At 40.3% G+C, this 16,770-nt stretch overlaps 1 protein-coding gene across 2 annotated transcripts in view; it reads left to right on the top strand.

Moving 5' to 3' along the window:
* TMEM154 (transmembrane protein 154) overlaps positions 1-16,080 on the top strand; it is a 54,092-nt gene extending 38,012 nt beyond the window's left edge. For both annotated transcript variants that reach the window (XM_005556085.5, XM_074040625.1), the window contains exons 6-7: positions 1,263-1,320; positions 13,632-16,080. In XM_005556085.5, the coding sequence (XP_005556142.1) occupies positions 1,263-1,320; positions 13,632-13,647 (74 nt within the window). In that variant the 3' untranslated portion in view covers positions 13,648-16,080. The remainder of the gene's footprint in view (positions 1-1,262; positions 1,321-13,631) is intronic.
* Positions 16,081-16,770: the final 690 nt, after the last annotated feature.

The following is a 16,770-nucleotide window of genomic DNA, read 5'->3' as shown; positions in this document are numbered from 1 at the left end:
GAGTCTGTCAAATTCAACACTCTATAGTAGAGTTGGAAAATTCAGAGACTGGTTATGAGAATTATTACTACCAGGCCAGGCACGGTGGCTCAGGTCTATAACCCCAGCACTTTTGAAGGCCAAGGCAGGTGGATCACCTGAGATCAGGAGTTCGAAACCAGCCTGGCAAACATGGTGAAACTCCATCTCTACTGAAAATACAAAATTAGCTGGGTGTGGTGGTGCATGTCTGTACTCCCAGCTACTAGGGAGGCTGAGGCAGGAGAATAGCTTGAACCCAGGAGGCAGAGTTTGCAGTGAGCTGAGGTCGCACCACTGCACTCCAGCCTGGGCGACAGAGCAAGACTCCATCTCAAACAAACAAACAAAGAATTATTACTACCAGAGGCTTATCAAGATGTGATTTCAAAAAAGAGCCACTCAGCTAACCTGTACAATTTCTAACAGGAAAGAAGGACTCTGTAAAGCCATTCTATTTGAGGATGGGGCGGGTCATTGAGATAGTACTTCGGGAATCTCATTTTGTTGTTTTCAGTTGCTAAAAGTAATATGCATACATAGTAGAATTTTTAAAATGCAGAAAAAAAAGTAGAAGAAAAAAATTCACTACAGAAAGGCAATCTCTTCTTATTATGTTGCTGTATTACGTTTTGTGCCAGAGATTTTGTGAAATATAAAATCATGATTCTGTCATACTCACTAAAACCAGAAGACTGGAAAAGGCATTTCTATTCGACAACTAAAGCTGAGTTATTTTGACATATAGGTGATAGAATCCAAGAATTTTTTTGCCCTTAAAAATAACGAGTGGTGTATAGAAGGGAACTCATGACCATAGGAAGATTGGCTGTTTTCCCACTTTACCCAATTCTTGTCTACCATGCAATCTGATGGAAATCATTCTGCAGACACATTGGAACCTCAGGCGAAGCCATCTTCTGCCAGTGTCTATCCTGAGACGTGCAGATTCTAGCTTTTGGAGCACTGGGGTGCTACAGGGACAGAATAACCAAGCAGTGATGAATTGTGTCCTTTCCAGGGTCAGAGGCATGTTGAAGTTTTGTATCTGTGTTATTAGCGCTTTTTCCATTTCAAGAACCTTGACATCATTAATCTTTTCACCACTGTCACTCCTTGGTGAGGCCATTTTTGCGCAAGTAACCACACAGATCAGAGAACGATGGTATTCAACTGTATCAGGATTGTGGATAGAAGATACAATTTCAGTAACTAACAATGAGTTTGCTTTTATTCTGTCCTAGCCGACTATGAATGTTTACCTACCTTGAAGGAAGAGAAGGAATCAAATCACAACCCAAGGTACTTCTCATTTCTGCCACAGATTATATGTATATAGCAGGGAGGGGATTGGCAACCAGGCTTCTCTGTGCCTATAAATTGTATGAGACCATTTACATGGGTGGATATGTGCATAGTGTGGAGAAGAGGAAGTGTGTTACAGAAAATAGAAGGCTATAAAGTAAATATCCTAGGGCTCTTTATCTTTAGAAATAAATTAGTATTGACATTTTCTTGCCCTTCTAAGGAGACACTGTTGCCTCAGCTTCTGTTTTAGTCATAAAACTTTCCAATTATGACAAACTGTAGGTTTGTTTACCTTGGATAAATAGATGTTTGGTAAGGAAAACAGATGGAGGCGACAGTCTTAAAGTGGGTAACTGTAAACTAGAGTGAGAAAATAAATGGGAATTTTTAAAAAATGTTCCATTATACCACTAGGTGGCTCTGCTTGATAGAAAATTTTAGTGCTTTGGGGTTTGGGTCTAGTTTAGCATTCCACAATTTCATTTAAATTATATTATCTTTTGTGAGGATAGAAATGACCACATTGTGGGTGTTTTGATTAGAGAATTGTTTTGTCAGGACATGGGAAGTGTTCTAAGAAAAAAGGACTGATGGTTCAGCAGGTTGGGGGCTTGCTCTGCAGAGCTCTGCTGTGACCTTGGAGGTACTGAGTGGTTGGCAGCAATCACTCATGGATACCCAGAGAGGAGAGGACTTGAGCCTATGCCTGAGATATCACACTTCTGTTGGAATAAATGGAATAAACCTTCAGGCAGGATAAATGCTCTCCCTCTGTGTTCGCCAGAAGTCTGGTGCCAGTCATCTTAAATGCTTCCAGACTGCAGTCACTTGTCACTGGGCAATCCCTGAAGCCTGAGCATCGCAAGGGAATACTGATTATTAGGCAGTGGTTGGGGCAGTCAGATGTTTATCTTTGGACCCTTTTTCTGCATCTCCCCCTAAACCTTACTTAAGAATTCACCGTCCCAAATCTCTCCTCACATCACACCACACAGTCTTACTCAGACAAACCTCAGCTCTGATGCCAAAGTCTATATCTATTGTAGATTTAGGTCAATATCACCCCCCTAGGCATTTTCATGTTAAGATTCTTTGCCAGTTCAGAAAGGATTCTATCCTATTTAAAAGAGATTCCAGGTCATGCTTGGTGACGCTTGCCTGTAGTCCTAGTTACTTGAGAGGCTGAGGTGAGAGGATTGCTTGAGCCCAGGATTTCAGGATTGCAGTGAGCTATGATTGTACCACTGCATTCCAGCCTGGGCAACAAGCGAGAGCAAGACCCTGTCTCTGAGAGAGAGAGAGAGAGAGAGAGAGAGAGAGAGAGAGAGAGAGAGAGAGAAACAAGCAGGTGGAGAAAACAAATGCCAGGGGGAATATTACAAAGGGATATTTTCCCCATGTTTTGACCTTACCTGGAAATCTGTAACTATATATGTCTGGTATAGGGCTCAGATCACTACTAAACCTCCATAAATATCTTAAATATCTTATTACTCTATCCCTAATGAGCACCTTCAATGATGCTACAAACCACCCGCAGTGATTTTTACATACCTGCCTTTTGCTCTTTGAAATTGTTGGCAATATGGAAGAAGCTTAACATTACAGAATTGTATGGCAGTGAAAGCTCCTTAACAATCAGATTTTTGGTCGGGCATGGTGGCTTATGCCTGTAATTCCAGCACTTTGGGAGGCTGAGGCAGGCAGATCACCTGAGGTCAGGAGTTTGAGATCAGCCTGGCCAACATGGTGAAACTCTGTCTCTACTGAAAATACAAAAATTAGCCAGGCAAAGTGGCGGGTGCCTGTACTCCCAGCTACTTGGGAGGCCGAGGCAGGAGAATCTCTTCAACCCAGGAGGCGGAGGTTGCGGTGAGCGCTGATCACACCATTGCACTACAACCTGGGCAACAAGAGCGAAATTCTGTTTCAAAAAAAAAATCAGATTTTTGAAATAATGAGAAAATGAGCTAGAGCCTTAACATAGTTAAATTATTGTTTTAAAAGGGAATATCTACATTCCTCTGTGGGTCCAGAGCTGTCTGACATTCACAGGATGGCTGTCAGGCCTTCACTTTATGCCCTCTCAGTGATGCCAGCACTAGCATTTGAGAACCAAGAATGGCAAGTCCCAGATCTTTGTAAAGCCAGGCACTTTCTGATTACTTCAAAGGTTATTATGATATTGCAAAGTCAATTTTTTATTCACTAAAAAATCTAAGAAAAGTACATTGGATTTAGAACAAAATCCAGCACAAAGTAAGTTCTCAATAAGCACTGGTTATTGCCACTATAATTATTAGGAAATTAAAACTGATGTACAGAAACTCACTGCCTTTATACTAAGACCCAGCTCACTAGATTAAAAAACAAACAAACAAACAAAATACCTCACTTCCTTTATCCTAAGCCTGTATCCTAAGACCCAGACACAGCAATACTGGTGGGCAAAGCATTATTTTTGTCCCTGTGTTCCCTATGGTTTCTTTCTGGACCTCCCAATCCTGGGAAATCAGGAATTTGTTTGATCTACTATGAGACTTTCTGTTCTCCTTCATTACTGGCATAGGCCCATTAATGTTGGTGATTTAGGAATAGTCCACTTATCACTCTGGAGTTTTTTGGTGTTTTGTTGTTTTGTGTTGCGACAGAGTCTCGTTCTGTTGTCTCGGCTGGAGTGCAGTGGTGTGATCATGGCTCACTGCAGCCTCAACCACCTGGGCCTAAGTGATTCTTCCAACTTAGCCTCCCGAGTAGTTGGGACCACAGGTTTGTCTGCCATGCCTGGCTAATTTTATTTTACTTTATTGTGGTGACAGGGTCTCCTTATGTTGCCCAGGCTGGTTTCACACTTTTGGGCTCAAGGAATCCTTCTGCTGCCTTGGCCTCCCAAAGTGTTGGGATGACAGGAGTGAGCCACCATGCCTGGCCCATTCTGAAGTTTTTAAAAGGGTATTAGCACCTTATAATTTGGATAATCTTTCTTTTCTGTCATAATTTTAGTTACGTTTCTTTTTCTTATGCTAATGTTTTAACTACATTGATAATCCATAAAATGTTTACTTTGAGTATCTACCCTGGGACAAAAATAAGATTTCTTTTGTCTCTAAAAGCTTGTGAATTGTTATAGATACAGGTGGAAAGTGCATTAGTGGGTCATAAGACTTAGAACCAGAAGACTCATTTTCAGACCTAATTTGAATGCTTGTTTGTTCTTTAGACAAAAACAAGTCACTTTAGCTCTCTGAGTTTTAATTTCTTCATCTTGAAAAATGGAAGTAAGAACATCTGTCCTTCTAGTTTCACAGGATGATATAAGAGAATGAAACCACCTAACTAGGTTTTATTTTTATTTTATTTATTTATTTATTTATTTATTTATTTATTTTTTTGAGTTATTTATTATTTTGGAGTTTTGCTCTTGTTGCCCATGCTAGAGTGCAATGGTGCAATCTTGGCTTATTGTCAGCCTCCGCCTCCTGGGTTCAAGCAATTCTCCTGCCTCAGCCTCCCAAGTAGCTGGGATTACAGGTGCCCACCACCGTGCCCGGCTAATTTTGTATTTTTAATAGAGACGGGGTTTTACCACATTGGTCAGGCTGATCTCAAACTTCTGACCTCAGGTGATCCATCCACCTCGGCCTCCCAAAGTGCTGGGATTACAGGCATAAGACACTGTGCCCAGCAGTAGCTAAGTTTTAAAGCACTATGCAAGTGAAACTAATTACTTTTATGCAGTGGCAATAGTTCTTCCCCTCCCACATCGGTATTTTAAAAGATTATTTCTAGGGCAGTTTTAGGTTCACAGCAAAACTGAGCAGAAAGTACAGAGTTCCCATGTACCCTCTGCCCTCACAGATGCACAGCCTCTCCCATTATCAATGTCCCCCATCAGAGTGCTACATTTGCTGCAATCAGTCAACCTACATTGACACACCATTATCACCCAAAGTTTTCCATTGGCTTTTACCTTGTGCATGATTCTTCCTCTGTCATCGAAGTAGTATACAGGTGAATTTAATGCTTCAGAAAGTATGCAACAGTCATTAAAAATTGAATTTAGTGGAAAACACACTTCTTTCTCCTGATAAACAAAGACTTCTGGAATTCATTTACAGGGCTCCACTTTCCTTGATGCTAGAAAGACATCCCTGACAAAGAACCTCTGTTATCTATTAAGTCCATAGAACCTAAATCCGCCATGCTTCTGGGAAAAGGGAGTTAATCTGATAACCACCCTACACTGAATATACCACATTGTGTGCAAAGACTTCAACCTTGTCTTGTTAGGGTCCATAGTCTCAGGGCTTTCAGAATTTTATCCGCGTCTGATTGGCCACTCCTTGTTCATTACTTTCCTCCGTCCTCATTGAATGGATATTCTTCCTGAGCTGTGGAATCCAAAAGACAGCACAGGATTTTAATAAGGACCAGAGATGTACAAAATACTATGGGAAGTTGACACTATGGTTTTCATGTTTTAAAAAAATCAATAGGAAAAGCAACAAAGGAATCATGGGGGAGGGGAGTGTTTCATATTCTTATTTTCCATCTTAGCGTCTTTTCTGTGATTCATACCTGCTATGTGCCTGGCGCTGCACGGGGGCATAGTGTCAGTGGGAGGAGGGCGCTAGGAGGGGTCTGCCCTCAAGTTGAAGAGAATTTCATCCCTGATCTCGTTAAGCATTGCCAACACATGGTAATGACAGAAAACAGATCCTCTTGGTTGGTTTTATTATTGTTTTAACTTCCGTTTAGAAAACACACTCCCTTATTGCCTACCCCACCCTCACAACACCCTCCCAAATGCTACTAGATAGTGGTGCAAACAAGAAAAAGTCCCTTTTATCATGACTCTTCCAATCTAGCCAGCCTCTTCCTTCTTCTGGAGGCATTTGTAGTTAGACGGTTTCCTGAAAGCTTGCTGTTTCTGTCTCTACAACCTCAGATGAATAACCACAAACAAGGAATCGCAAGTATCAGCCAAATGCCTGTCTTCTTTCCTCTTATATCTCTTGACCACAGGGATGATTTTACATTGAGCAACAACATAGGGAAAGATTAGGGAAAGAATTAGATTTGATTCTGCTCAAGTGGATTTATAATTTTGAAAATTCAGTAATAATTACAACAATAGTAAGACATTTACATCACATTTTCTATATGCTAGATGCCCAAGAAATTAACTAAGAGAGAGTGACAGTATATCTGTTCTTGTAATAATTCTGCTGTTTATTCTATAGTTTATGTTTCTGAGCTCAATGTTGTTATAAAAATGGGTCGCTTCACTATGTTTCAGGAAAAGTTTAGGTTAGTTTAATAGAGAATTTTGTGGATTTCTTCCTGTTTCATCCCTTCTCTTTGTCATTTTTTGAGAAAGTACAATTTTTGATGTAGTTTTTCAAAACACATTTATTGAACACTTAATATGTGCCTGACACTGTTGACATCATGTCAAAACAACCAGTTAAAAATAATATAATTTGAGTAAACTTAGAACTCAGAGAGGTTAAGTGGCTTGTTCAAGTTCACATGGCAGGTTAGTATCTGATAAAGCTCAATCTAGAGAAAAGTTTCTTTTAAAAGTGTGTTTTCATTCTCTTTTACTATTTTGCTAAAATAAGAGATATTTCATAAATTAAAAGACAAATTATAGATTAGAAAAAGAAGAACACTCAGCAGCAAGAAAGCCAACCACCATGAGGCTAATATAGGAAAGTATTTGGTGAATGATGTGTCTATCACCCAGCACAGTCATTGACAACACTTAACCATTAATTGCAAGAAAACAGCAGTTTTGTGTGAGCTTTTTTTGGCCTGTCTGCTCAAGTCAATCGTTGTGACCACTTCTATTTTTTTTTCTTTGTGTAGAGGCTTCTTTCCTCTTTTCTTCTTTAGTCCCTCAAAGTCTTTTAAAAGTGTATAAATCCTTCTTGACTTACAGTGGGGTTAGGTCTTGAGAGACACACTGTAAGTAAAAAAATCCTAAGTCAAAAATGCACTATATTTTCAAATTATAATGAGTGTATCTAGAGATAGCCCCATCGTAAGTCAAGGCATGTAGTGAATACATATTACTTTTGCTCCATTGTAAAGTCAAAAAAATTGTAAGTTAAACATTGTAAGTTGGGGATCATCTGTAATTCAAGTATTAAGTGTCGGTTTCTCTCAGATATGAGCTTGATATTATGAGGGATACAAAGTAACAGTTTATAATCCTGCAGGATGATAACCTCAAATAGTATTATTAAAACACAGATGCACACATGCACGTGTGTGTGTGCATGTATGTGTTGGATGAGGGAAGATGTACTTACTTTTAAAAACCACAGCATTGCTTGAATAGTGGCCCAGATTATATCTACAACATGGGCATGATCTATGTGCATGACTAGGCTTGCCTCTGATGCTAGCCAGATGCATTACCTCAATCATTCCACCTGAGACCAGGCCTCTTGCAGGAAGGAGAAAGGACATTCTATTGAAGAGAAAGGGAGCCTGATCTAATTGTTATGTGATTTTGTGCTAACCTGAACTCTGCACTCCCCCTAAAAATGAGTTAGAGAGCATCATAACACAAGAAAGGTTGAACATAGGTTTATTGCCATCTTTGGAGACAGAGTACACAAGCTGTGGTCATAAAGAGGGATTGTTACAAGATAGACTGGTCAGGAGAACAAAGATGACTTATCTAATCCTGACTGCAACAAAGGGGCAATTATGAAACAAGGTATTACAGTTGCATCAGTCTTTATTCAACTGATAGCATGCCCATTACATGCCTTCTTAAAGAAAACAATACAATGATGCTTTTTAATCAATTAAATTTGGTTTTATTTGTCAGCCTGTTACTATGCAGACTTTTGGGAAAGGTGCTCCACATTCTTTTTTTTTTTTTTTTTTTTTTTTGAGATAGGGTCTCACTGTGTTGCCCAGACTGGAGTGCAGTGGTGTGATCTCAGCTCACTACATCTCCTCAACCTTCCCAATCTCAGGCAATCCTCCCACCTCAGCCACGCAAACAAGGTATAAGGTTGGTGCAAAAGTAATTGCAGTTTTTGCCATTACTTTTAATAGCTGGGACTACTGACACGAGCCACCATGCCCAGCTAATTTTTGAAATTTGTAGAGACAATGTCTCACTATGTTCCCCAGGCTGGTCTCGAACTCATGGGCTCAAGTGGTCCTTGAGGCTTAAATGCCCCGGCTTCCCAAGTTGCTAGGATTACAGACATGAGCCACCACACTTGGCCAACATTCTTAAAATATCTGTCTAACATTCCTAGAAAAATTGCTCACTAATGTTACCATTGTAGATAAGTTACTAAAACTGCTTTCAAACTAAAGGTTTGAAAAGGGATCACTTATTTGATTTGTTGCAATTCTGTGACAGTTTGCTAAGATTTTTTTAACAGAGAACTCTAAGAACTTTCAGAATTAAAAATGTCTAGGTTTATTTGATGATTTCACAGAGAGAATAAATAGCCAAAAAGACAGCAGGAAACACACCTAACTAAATAAAGGAATGAGCATTTGGGAGAGAATGCCTCCAGGCTCAAGTGGTGGGCCAGGTCCCAGCTTGCTGATTTACCAACATGCCTGATGTCCATCCCAGCACCAGTAAGAGTTGCTACACCTAAGAGTGGCCTGATGTCCCACAGGTGAGGCAACTGTTTACCCTATGTGGCAGTGCTTGTCAATTGCTTATGGTCCACGGAGCTGTGGCTGTGGGCAACATAGCTTGAGCTTCTTTTCCTCTTTGGTGCTTTAAGTTAAACAAGTCCTTGTTGATGGACAGTGTCCCACACTGAGCCTTCAAAATGCTTCCCCTTAGAAATTTAGTTTGTTTTGGAAGATGGTTGCTGAAAGCCTTTGGATACTTGAAACAATATTCATGCTAGTGTTTTACCAACAAGCACTGGCTACTGTAAAACCTGCAAAATAAGGATTACTAACATTCATTCATGTGTCTGTGTGTCAGGCCTGGAGTATGGTATTTCACCTGCATTTTCTCATTTATTATTTACAAAACAATAAAGCTTGTGGTATAGGTATGTATGTTTTGCAGATGAGATGAGATAAGAACACTCCAGCTAAGAAAGGTTAATTTGCCCAATGTCACATGGCAAGAAAGTGAACCATGATTCAGATTCAGGCCAACTGACCCAGGGATCTTATCTACTATGCTAAAAAAGCCACTCAGCACACACCAACATTGGTAATATCATAAAAACAGCACAAACGTAAACTACCCAGGGATCAACTTAACTGAAAAAATGCAGGTGATAATATAAAATGTTCAGATTTTTATTGTGGCACATAAAAGACTTGAACGAATGGAGAGGTATACTGTGTTCCTGATGAAAGACTCAACAATGTAAAAATGATCATCTTAAATTCAACCCAGTCATCTTAAAAATCCCTATGCACATTTCATCTGGAAGAATAACTGTGTGCAAAGAGCCAGGACAATTTTAAAAGAAGGAAAAAGTGAAATTGTAAGATGGAATAAGGGTAGGGAGTTCACAGGGAGTGTGTCATGCTTGATCAACAATTAAAATAGTGTACACTTGGAACCAAATTAGAATTAACATTGCATAGCAAGTGGATTATTTAATAAATAGTCTTGGGACAACTGACTAACATTTGGGGGGGAAATTTGGAGCTCACCCTCACGCTTTATACAAAAATAGACTCCAGATGAGTTTGAGTGTTAAAAAGAAAGAAAAAAAGCCAGAAAAAATACAGGAAAATATTATATAGCTTTAAGGAGGGAACTAGTTTGAAAGCATGATACACAAGTCAGAAATCATATTTGAAAAGGATAGATGTGGCCGGGTGCGGTGGCTCATGCCTATAATCCCAGCACTTTGGGAGGCCGAGGCAGGCGGATCACGAGGTCAGGAGATGGAGACCATCCTGGCTAACACGGTGAAACCCTGCCTCTACTAAAAAAATACAAAAAATTAGCCGAGCGTGGTGGCAGGCGCCTGTAGTCCCAGCTACTCGGGAGGCGACAGAGCGAGACTCTGTCTCAAAAAATAAAAAATAAAAGGATAGATGTAACTACATTAAAAACTCAATGTTCTTGTACTTCAAAAAACACAGTAGGCTGGCTGTGTATCTCACACCTGTAATCCCAGCACTTTGAGAGGCTGAGGTGGGTGGATTGCTTGAGCCCAGGAGTTCGAGACTAGCCTAGACAACATGGCATGACTCTGTCTCCACAAAAGTTAGCTAGGTGTGGTGGCACACAACTGTAGTCCCAGCTATGGAGGAGTGGGGGAAGGGGGGATGAGGTGGTAGGATTGCTTGAGCCCAGGAGGTTGGGGCTGCAGTGAGCTAAGATCTTGCCACTGCCCTCCAGCCTGGGTGACATGGTAAGATCCTATCTAAAAATGTAATAATAATTGTTCTACTTTATGAGCAGAGACTATTAATAAGCAATTCAGCAAAGGAAGAAATTAAAATTACCAACTAAGCTTTGTAAAAGGTTTATTCTTTGTAGTAATAAAAAAGTAACGGTAAATACGATACCATTTTCACCTACTGGACTCACAAAAAAAAAATGAAAATAATAATATTCAATGTTGGAGAGGACATGGGAAAAAGGATATTTCCCTAAAGAGTAGTGTTGGAAGAATGTAAATTGTAAAAATTTCTAGGAAAGGGGGATAATTTGACAATGAGCCATTAAAGCTTTAAAATTGTGTATACTTTGACCTAACAATTCCCTTTCTAGGGATATATGCAAAGGTAACTATTGGAAGTTTCCAAAGATGTAGCAATGTTTATAATAAATAAAAATTAAAAATTTAAAGTAGCCTAAATGTTTAACAATAAGGAATTGGCTAAAAAAACATTTTTGATTTAGTGAGACAATAGAAAGCTATGTAGTCACTGAAAGGATGTTGTATATATTTATTAGGAGAGGCAGATGTTTACGTGTGAATGAGAGTGAGAAAAGCAGATTACAGAACAATATATAAAATATCCCATTTTGTACAAAAAAGATATATATTATTATCACAGGAAAATCTTTGGGGAAATAAATACCAAAATGTTAATGTAGTGAGATTATTGGTATTTTTGTTTTGCTTATTTGTATTTTCTATTTTTTTAACCAATGAATAGGGACTAATTTTATAATAATTAACTTTAAAAATCACTTCTATTATAACAGCTGAGCAAATATTAATGTTGTGGACAAAAGAGGGCCTTGCCTTTGTTGTTCAGTTGTATATTATACTCTGCTTCAAGTGGCTGAAATTTCAAGATAAGGTCACAAAAGGAAAACATGCAATTCAGAGCCTTATGTTCTATAGAGATAGACTCCTGGATCTTTGAAATACTCTCTTACCACCACCCAATTTCCAAGAAATTAAACCTCCTTGGGCAGTTTAAAAATTATTCAGGGTGACATAAGTGAAAGGGGTTGTCACATCTACTCTTCAGATGAAACATTTTAAAACTTTCAACCAGGCTTTCATTTGAAATACGTTTTGATATGGTTTGTCTTTTTTTTTTTTTTTTTTGAGACAGGGTGTGTCTCTTATCCAGGCTGGAGTGCAGTGGCACAATCACAGCTCACTACAGCCTCAAATGCTAGGACTCCAGCAATCCTCCCACCTCAGCCTCCTGAGTAACTGGGACTACAGGCGTGCACCACCACACTTGGCTAATGTTTAATTTTTGTAAAGATGGTGTCTCACTGTATTGCCCTGGCTGGTCTCAAACTCCTAGACTCAAGCAATCCTCCTGCCTCAGCCTCCCAAAGAGCTGGGATGACAGGTGTGAGCCACCACACCCACCCTGGTTTGTCCTTTTGTTCACTTCTCTGCCTCAGATAAAATTCTGTCCTCCCCCTCCTTTCCCATTGCTCTTCCCTCCTTATGATAGCTTCTGCCTCTGTCTTCACAACATGAACCAACACCACACACAAACATATACACAATGTCTCCTGCCCTTTCATGGATAGATCCATCATTATCTACCTACTTATCTATCTATTTATCTATCTGTCTTTCTGTCTGTCTATCTATCTATCTATGTGTGTCTCAGTTGCTCCGAAGTCCTTTTAGAAACACATGGAGTTTCACTGAGTAGGAGAGCGCTGAAGTAGGAGTCAGAAGAATATCACCTATTGCACACTATCCATACTTATGAGCGAGGGAGATACCAGATCTGTTGATCATTATCATTCAAGCGCTCCCTTGGAAGCAGAGGTCACTTCAAATAGAGACCTGCTAGGATGTGAGCGAAGGGAGTACAGAACTAAAAAGAGAAATGCGAGGAAGGGAAGTGCCACCTGTTTTCCAGGGGAGTTGGTGGAGCTGTGAGCCCACCAGGAAAAAGCTGTGGAGCCAGACACTTGGCAAAGACAGCCAAGTTAGAAGCAAAAGACCAAATCAGCCAACAGTGTGGTCATGTTCAAATACTATGTTGATCATTTATGTCTGCTCACACCCCAGGATGCCCAATATTTGAATTCTAAATGACACTGAGAAGGCCCCTCCAGCTCCTTTGTAGGTATGAACAAAACGAGCTATTGAAGACATGCCAGGACCACAAACTCTTGAGAGAAAACGGCATGTGGAAAATTAGTTTTAGAAAAAGGCAATTTGGCATGTATTCATAGAGAATGGGATTAGACTGATTAAACGGGGAACCCCCAACTCCATCTGGTTCTCTGCATCAGCACTGGGGAGGGCTGTGAGGGGCAAGAGCTAGGGATTATTTTTTGGCTCTCATGAATTTCTTCCTCAGGAATCAAATGTAAAATTCAGACTGACCTTCCTTTCAGAAATTGTAAGCTGGACACCATTGGCTTCCTGATGGTTTGTGATCTCTTCAGTCACCTCCACAATGGAGTGACCAGCTCTCTTTAGCTTCTTAGAAATATATTACTGTTGACCCGGCACGGTGGCTCACACCTGTAATCCCAGCACTTTGGGAGGCCAAGGTGGGTAGATCACGAGGTCAGGAGATTGAGACCCTCCTGGCTACCACGGTGAAACCCCATCTCTACTAAAAAAAAAAAAAAAAAAACTAAACTAAAAAAAAAATGCAAAAAATTAGCTGGGCGTGGTGGCAGGCCCCTGTAGTCCCAGCTACTCGGGAGGCTGAGGCAGGAGAATGACGTGAACCCGGGAGACGGAGCTTGCAGTGAGCCTGGATTGTGCCACTGCTCTCCAGCCTGGGCAACGGAGTGAGACTCCATCTCAAAAAAAAAAAAGAAAAGAAAAAGAAATATATTACTGGTTTTTTGTGTGTCTGTGTGTGTCTATGTGTGTTTTTTTTTACAGTGATAATGAATCCTAAACCTGAATGGCGCTCATGTTTTCCAAGAGAAGCAACCCCTGAGGGAGTCCGCTGAGCCTGCCAACTGAGGATGAAGAGGATACAAATTTAATTAATTTCAAATCAACATAGACACAAGAACCTTTTGCTGTTTCTTCCAACGCCCACTCTTCCTAATGATGGCATCACTTGCACTTGGAAGAATGTGCAATTGAGAAGTACTAGGAAAAGGCCTGGCTGCCATCCATCGCTGCCTCTGAGGGTGGAGAAGGAGGCGGGTGATGTGCTCACTTCTGATCAATGCGCGTTGCCTCCTCTCAGCCAGCTTCTAGCTCACTGCACTCACTCTGCTCATGCTAAATGTTCGTCACCTTTCTGCTTCATTCCTTAGGGCCTAAATCAGGAAGCCGTTTTATCAATGGTTTCCTTTTGGGCCACTAACCAGCTTTGGATAATTTCCTCTGATTATTCAAGTCCTCGGACAGGTAAACTACATTCAGCAGAACTTTTCTCAAGGAGTGTTATGTCATGGAAAAGATACCAAACACAGCAAGTGTTTTAATGAAAACACCATCCCAGGGGGTCAGTGTGCTCTGCCTGCCAAGAAGACACAGTGAGAGGGTCCACAGTCCTGATGAGATGGCGTTTGGTAACTTGTAGACCCTGACATGGCCAGGTCTGGTCACCCTTAAGAACTTCTCAGAGAAACTAGGAATCTTCGGTGAAAGAACTTATGTACTCCTCAGCTGAAATTCCCTTGCTTGTCAGCATTTCTGCAAAGCTCACACTTGTTTCACCATCCCTCCCTTGGATGTGACATGTGGGTAGGAAGTATGTGCAGGTAGGAGTCATCTGTCAGCCTATGTTTCAGAGATCCTGAAGGTGGTTTGAAACAAACAGAAGAGAAGCAGGAAATATCTGTGCCCGTGGCAGGTATCACTCATCATGCTTAGCATTCTCTCCTGCCAAGCTGGGATAAGCCTCATGTCCTAACACAGCACCCCAGGAGGTCTCTGTCAATCCATCAGAGATGACATTCTATGTGGGATTTTTGACATCCTTGTGCTAAAAGCAATGGCACAAAATGGAAAAGGGCCCACTGACCACACCTACTCCAATGAAACTGATCTCCATTTATTCCTTAATTTTCTAAATCTGACCCCTTTAAATCAATCTAGCAAATTGAGAGTCCTCAGCTCTCCTTGGATACCTGATATTTTATTTCAAGAAAGACAAAGAAGGAAAATTTTATTCATTTTGTTACCCACATATGAACCAAGGGGAGATGGGACTACCCAAACATTTGCTGCCTGGTTTTGTGTCTTGTGCTTGAAAGTCTGCCCTAATGCATAACAAAAAGTACTAGTCTCCTACCTTTTGGGATCCCTTTAACACGTATTTGCCTTCTGAACTACGTGGATAATTTCAAAGGCAGAGTTCCAGACCAGAAAGGTCTTTCCATACAATGAAAGCTATAACTAGCTGGTTGTGTTTAACCACTGTTATCACGCTGTCCTGGGACTGCATAGAGCTTTGACAAAAGACAGACTTCATGGTACATAACTTCAACAGATTTGTCTGTCATATTCTCACCAGCACATCTGAATGAGGCTTTGTGTTTTCCTTGCTCTCTTGCATGTTCCTTTTCAGCTCATGGCCCACAGTGACTCTCAGATATTTATGCCAAAATTGCATACAATTGTTTTCTGAATCATAACTTGTCTATTTTTCTGCCTATGTGTGTTACTTCCAGTTTGTTTCTCATCAACATTTTGACTCTCAGAAGAGCCTCCATTTGCCTCTTTCTCTCTTTAGGTATCTAAGATCTTTGAACACTTGGGCCTTTACATTTGATCCAACCCTATCAAATAATGAACTTTTAGAAGTTCAGAGAAGTATCTGGGGTCCTGGAATCTCATGTTGATGAAGTCATATTTTATAATACGATAAAAATATTATCATTCAGTATGTTACATAATTCCAATTCTAGAAGAAGCAAATTTCAGTGACATGTCATTGAGTTTTTATTTGGTAAAGCTATACTTGTGCAGCATACAAATCACTTTTTAAGAAGATGCTTTGTTCTATCAAGGTATATGAAGTTAGTATACGGCCACAACAGTCAAGCCTCAATTCTTGTACCTTGTGTCTTTTTATTACTGTTTAATCAATAGATATCATATGTTTATGACAGTTTCAAGAATTGTTTTTAAACCCAAACTTAATTTTATGTTTCAGACTATTGTTAGAAAAACAAAACAGAACAAAAAAACAAAAAAATCCCTCACTAATTTGCCCTAATAGCCAATCAGAACAAAATCTGACTTTAGAATATTTAGCAGATATGTAAGTTTGATTGCATTTTTGTACATTTTAAGCAAACTAGGTTAACAACAACATAGCCTAGTCAAACTTCTCAGGAAACTTGTTTTAATAAACATGTAAAAATACCCATTCATGACTCTTGACCCAGTGGTGTGACTCCTCCCTCTGGGAAGGGCTTTGTTACCCAATGCAAGACCGCAGCCTGGATCCACCTTGATGTAGGTGGCTCCTGGATAACCACAGCAAACAGGTGTGCTAAAGATGAGTAAAACTGGTCTTGGGAAAATAATTTCATAGTTTTTTATTCCCAGTTATGCTATATAATACAGGAGAACCAAAAGCTGTAAAATTATTTTATTTTATTTTTTAGAGACAGGGTCTCACTATGTTGCCCAGGCTGGTTTCAAACTCCTGGGCTCAAGCAATCCTCCTGTCTCAACCTCCTGAAGTGCTGGGATTACAGGCATGAGCCACTGAGCCTGACCAGCTGTAAAATTATTATATTCATTTTCACTATGTGCTACTTCTCACCTTTTTTTTTTTTTTTGAGATGGAGTCTCACTCTGTCACCCAGGCTGGAGTGCAGTGTCATGATCTCGGCTCACTGCAACCTCTGCCTCCCAGGTTCAAGCAATTCTCTTGCCTCAGCCTCCCGAGTAGCGGGGATTACAGGTCTGTGCCACTATGCCCAGCTAATTTTTGTATTTTTAGTAGAGATGGGGTTTCACCATGTTGGCCAGGCTGGTCTCAAACTCCTGACCTCAAGTGATCCACCGGCCTCGGCCTCCCAAAGTGCTGGGATTACAGTTGAGAACCACT

This window comes from Macaca fascicularis, chromosome 5 (assembly GCF_037993035.2).
Source record: "Macaca fascicularis isolate 582-1 chromosome 5, T2T-MFA8v1.1".
Lineage (NCBI taxonomy): Eukaryota > Metazoa > Chordata > Mammalia > Primates > Cercopithecidae > Macaca > Macaca fascicularis.
This window is presented reverse-complemented; position numbering and strand designations above follow the sequence as displayed.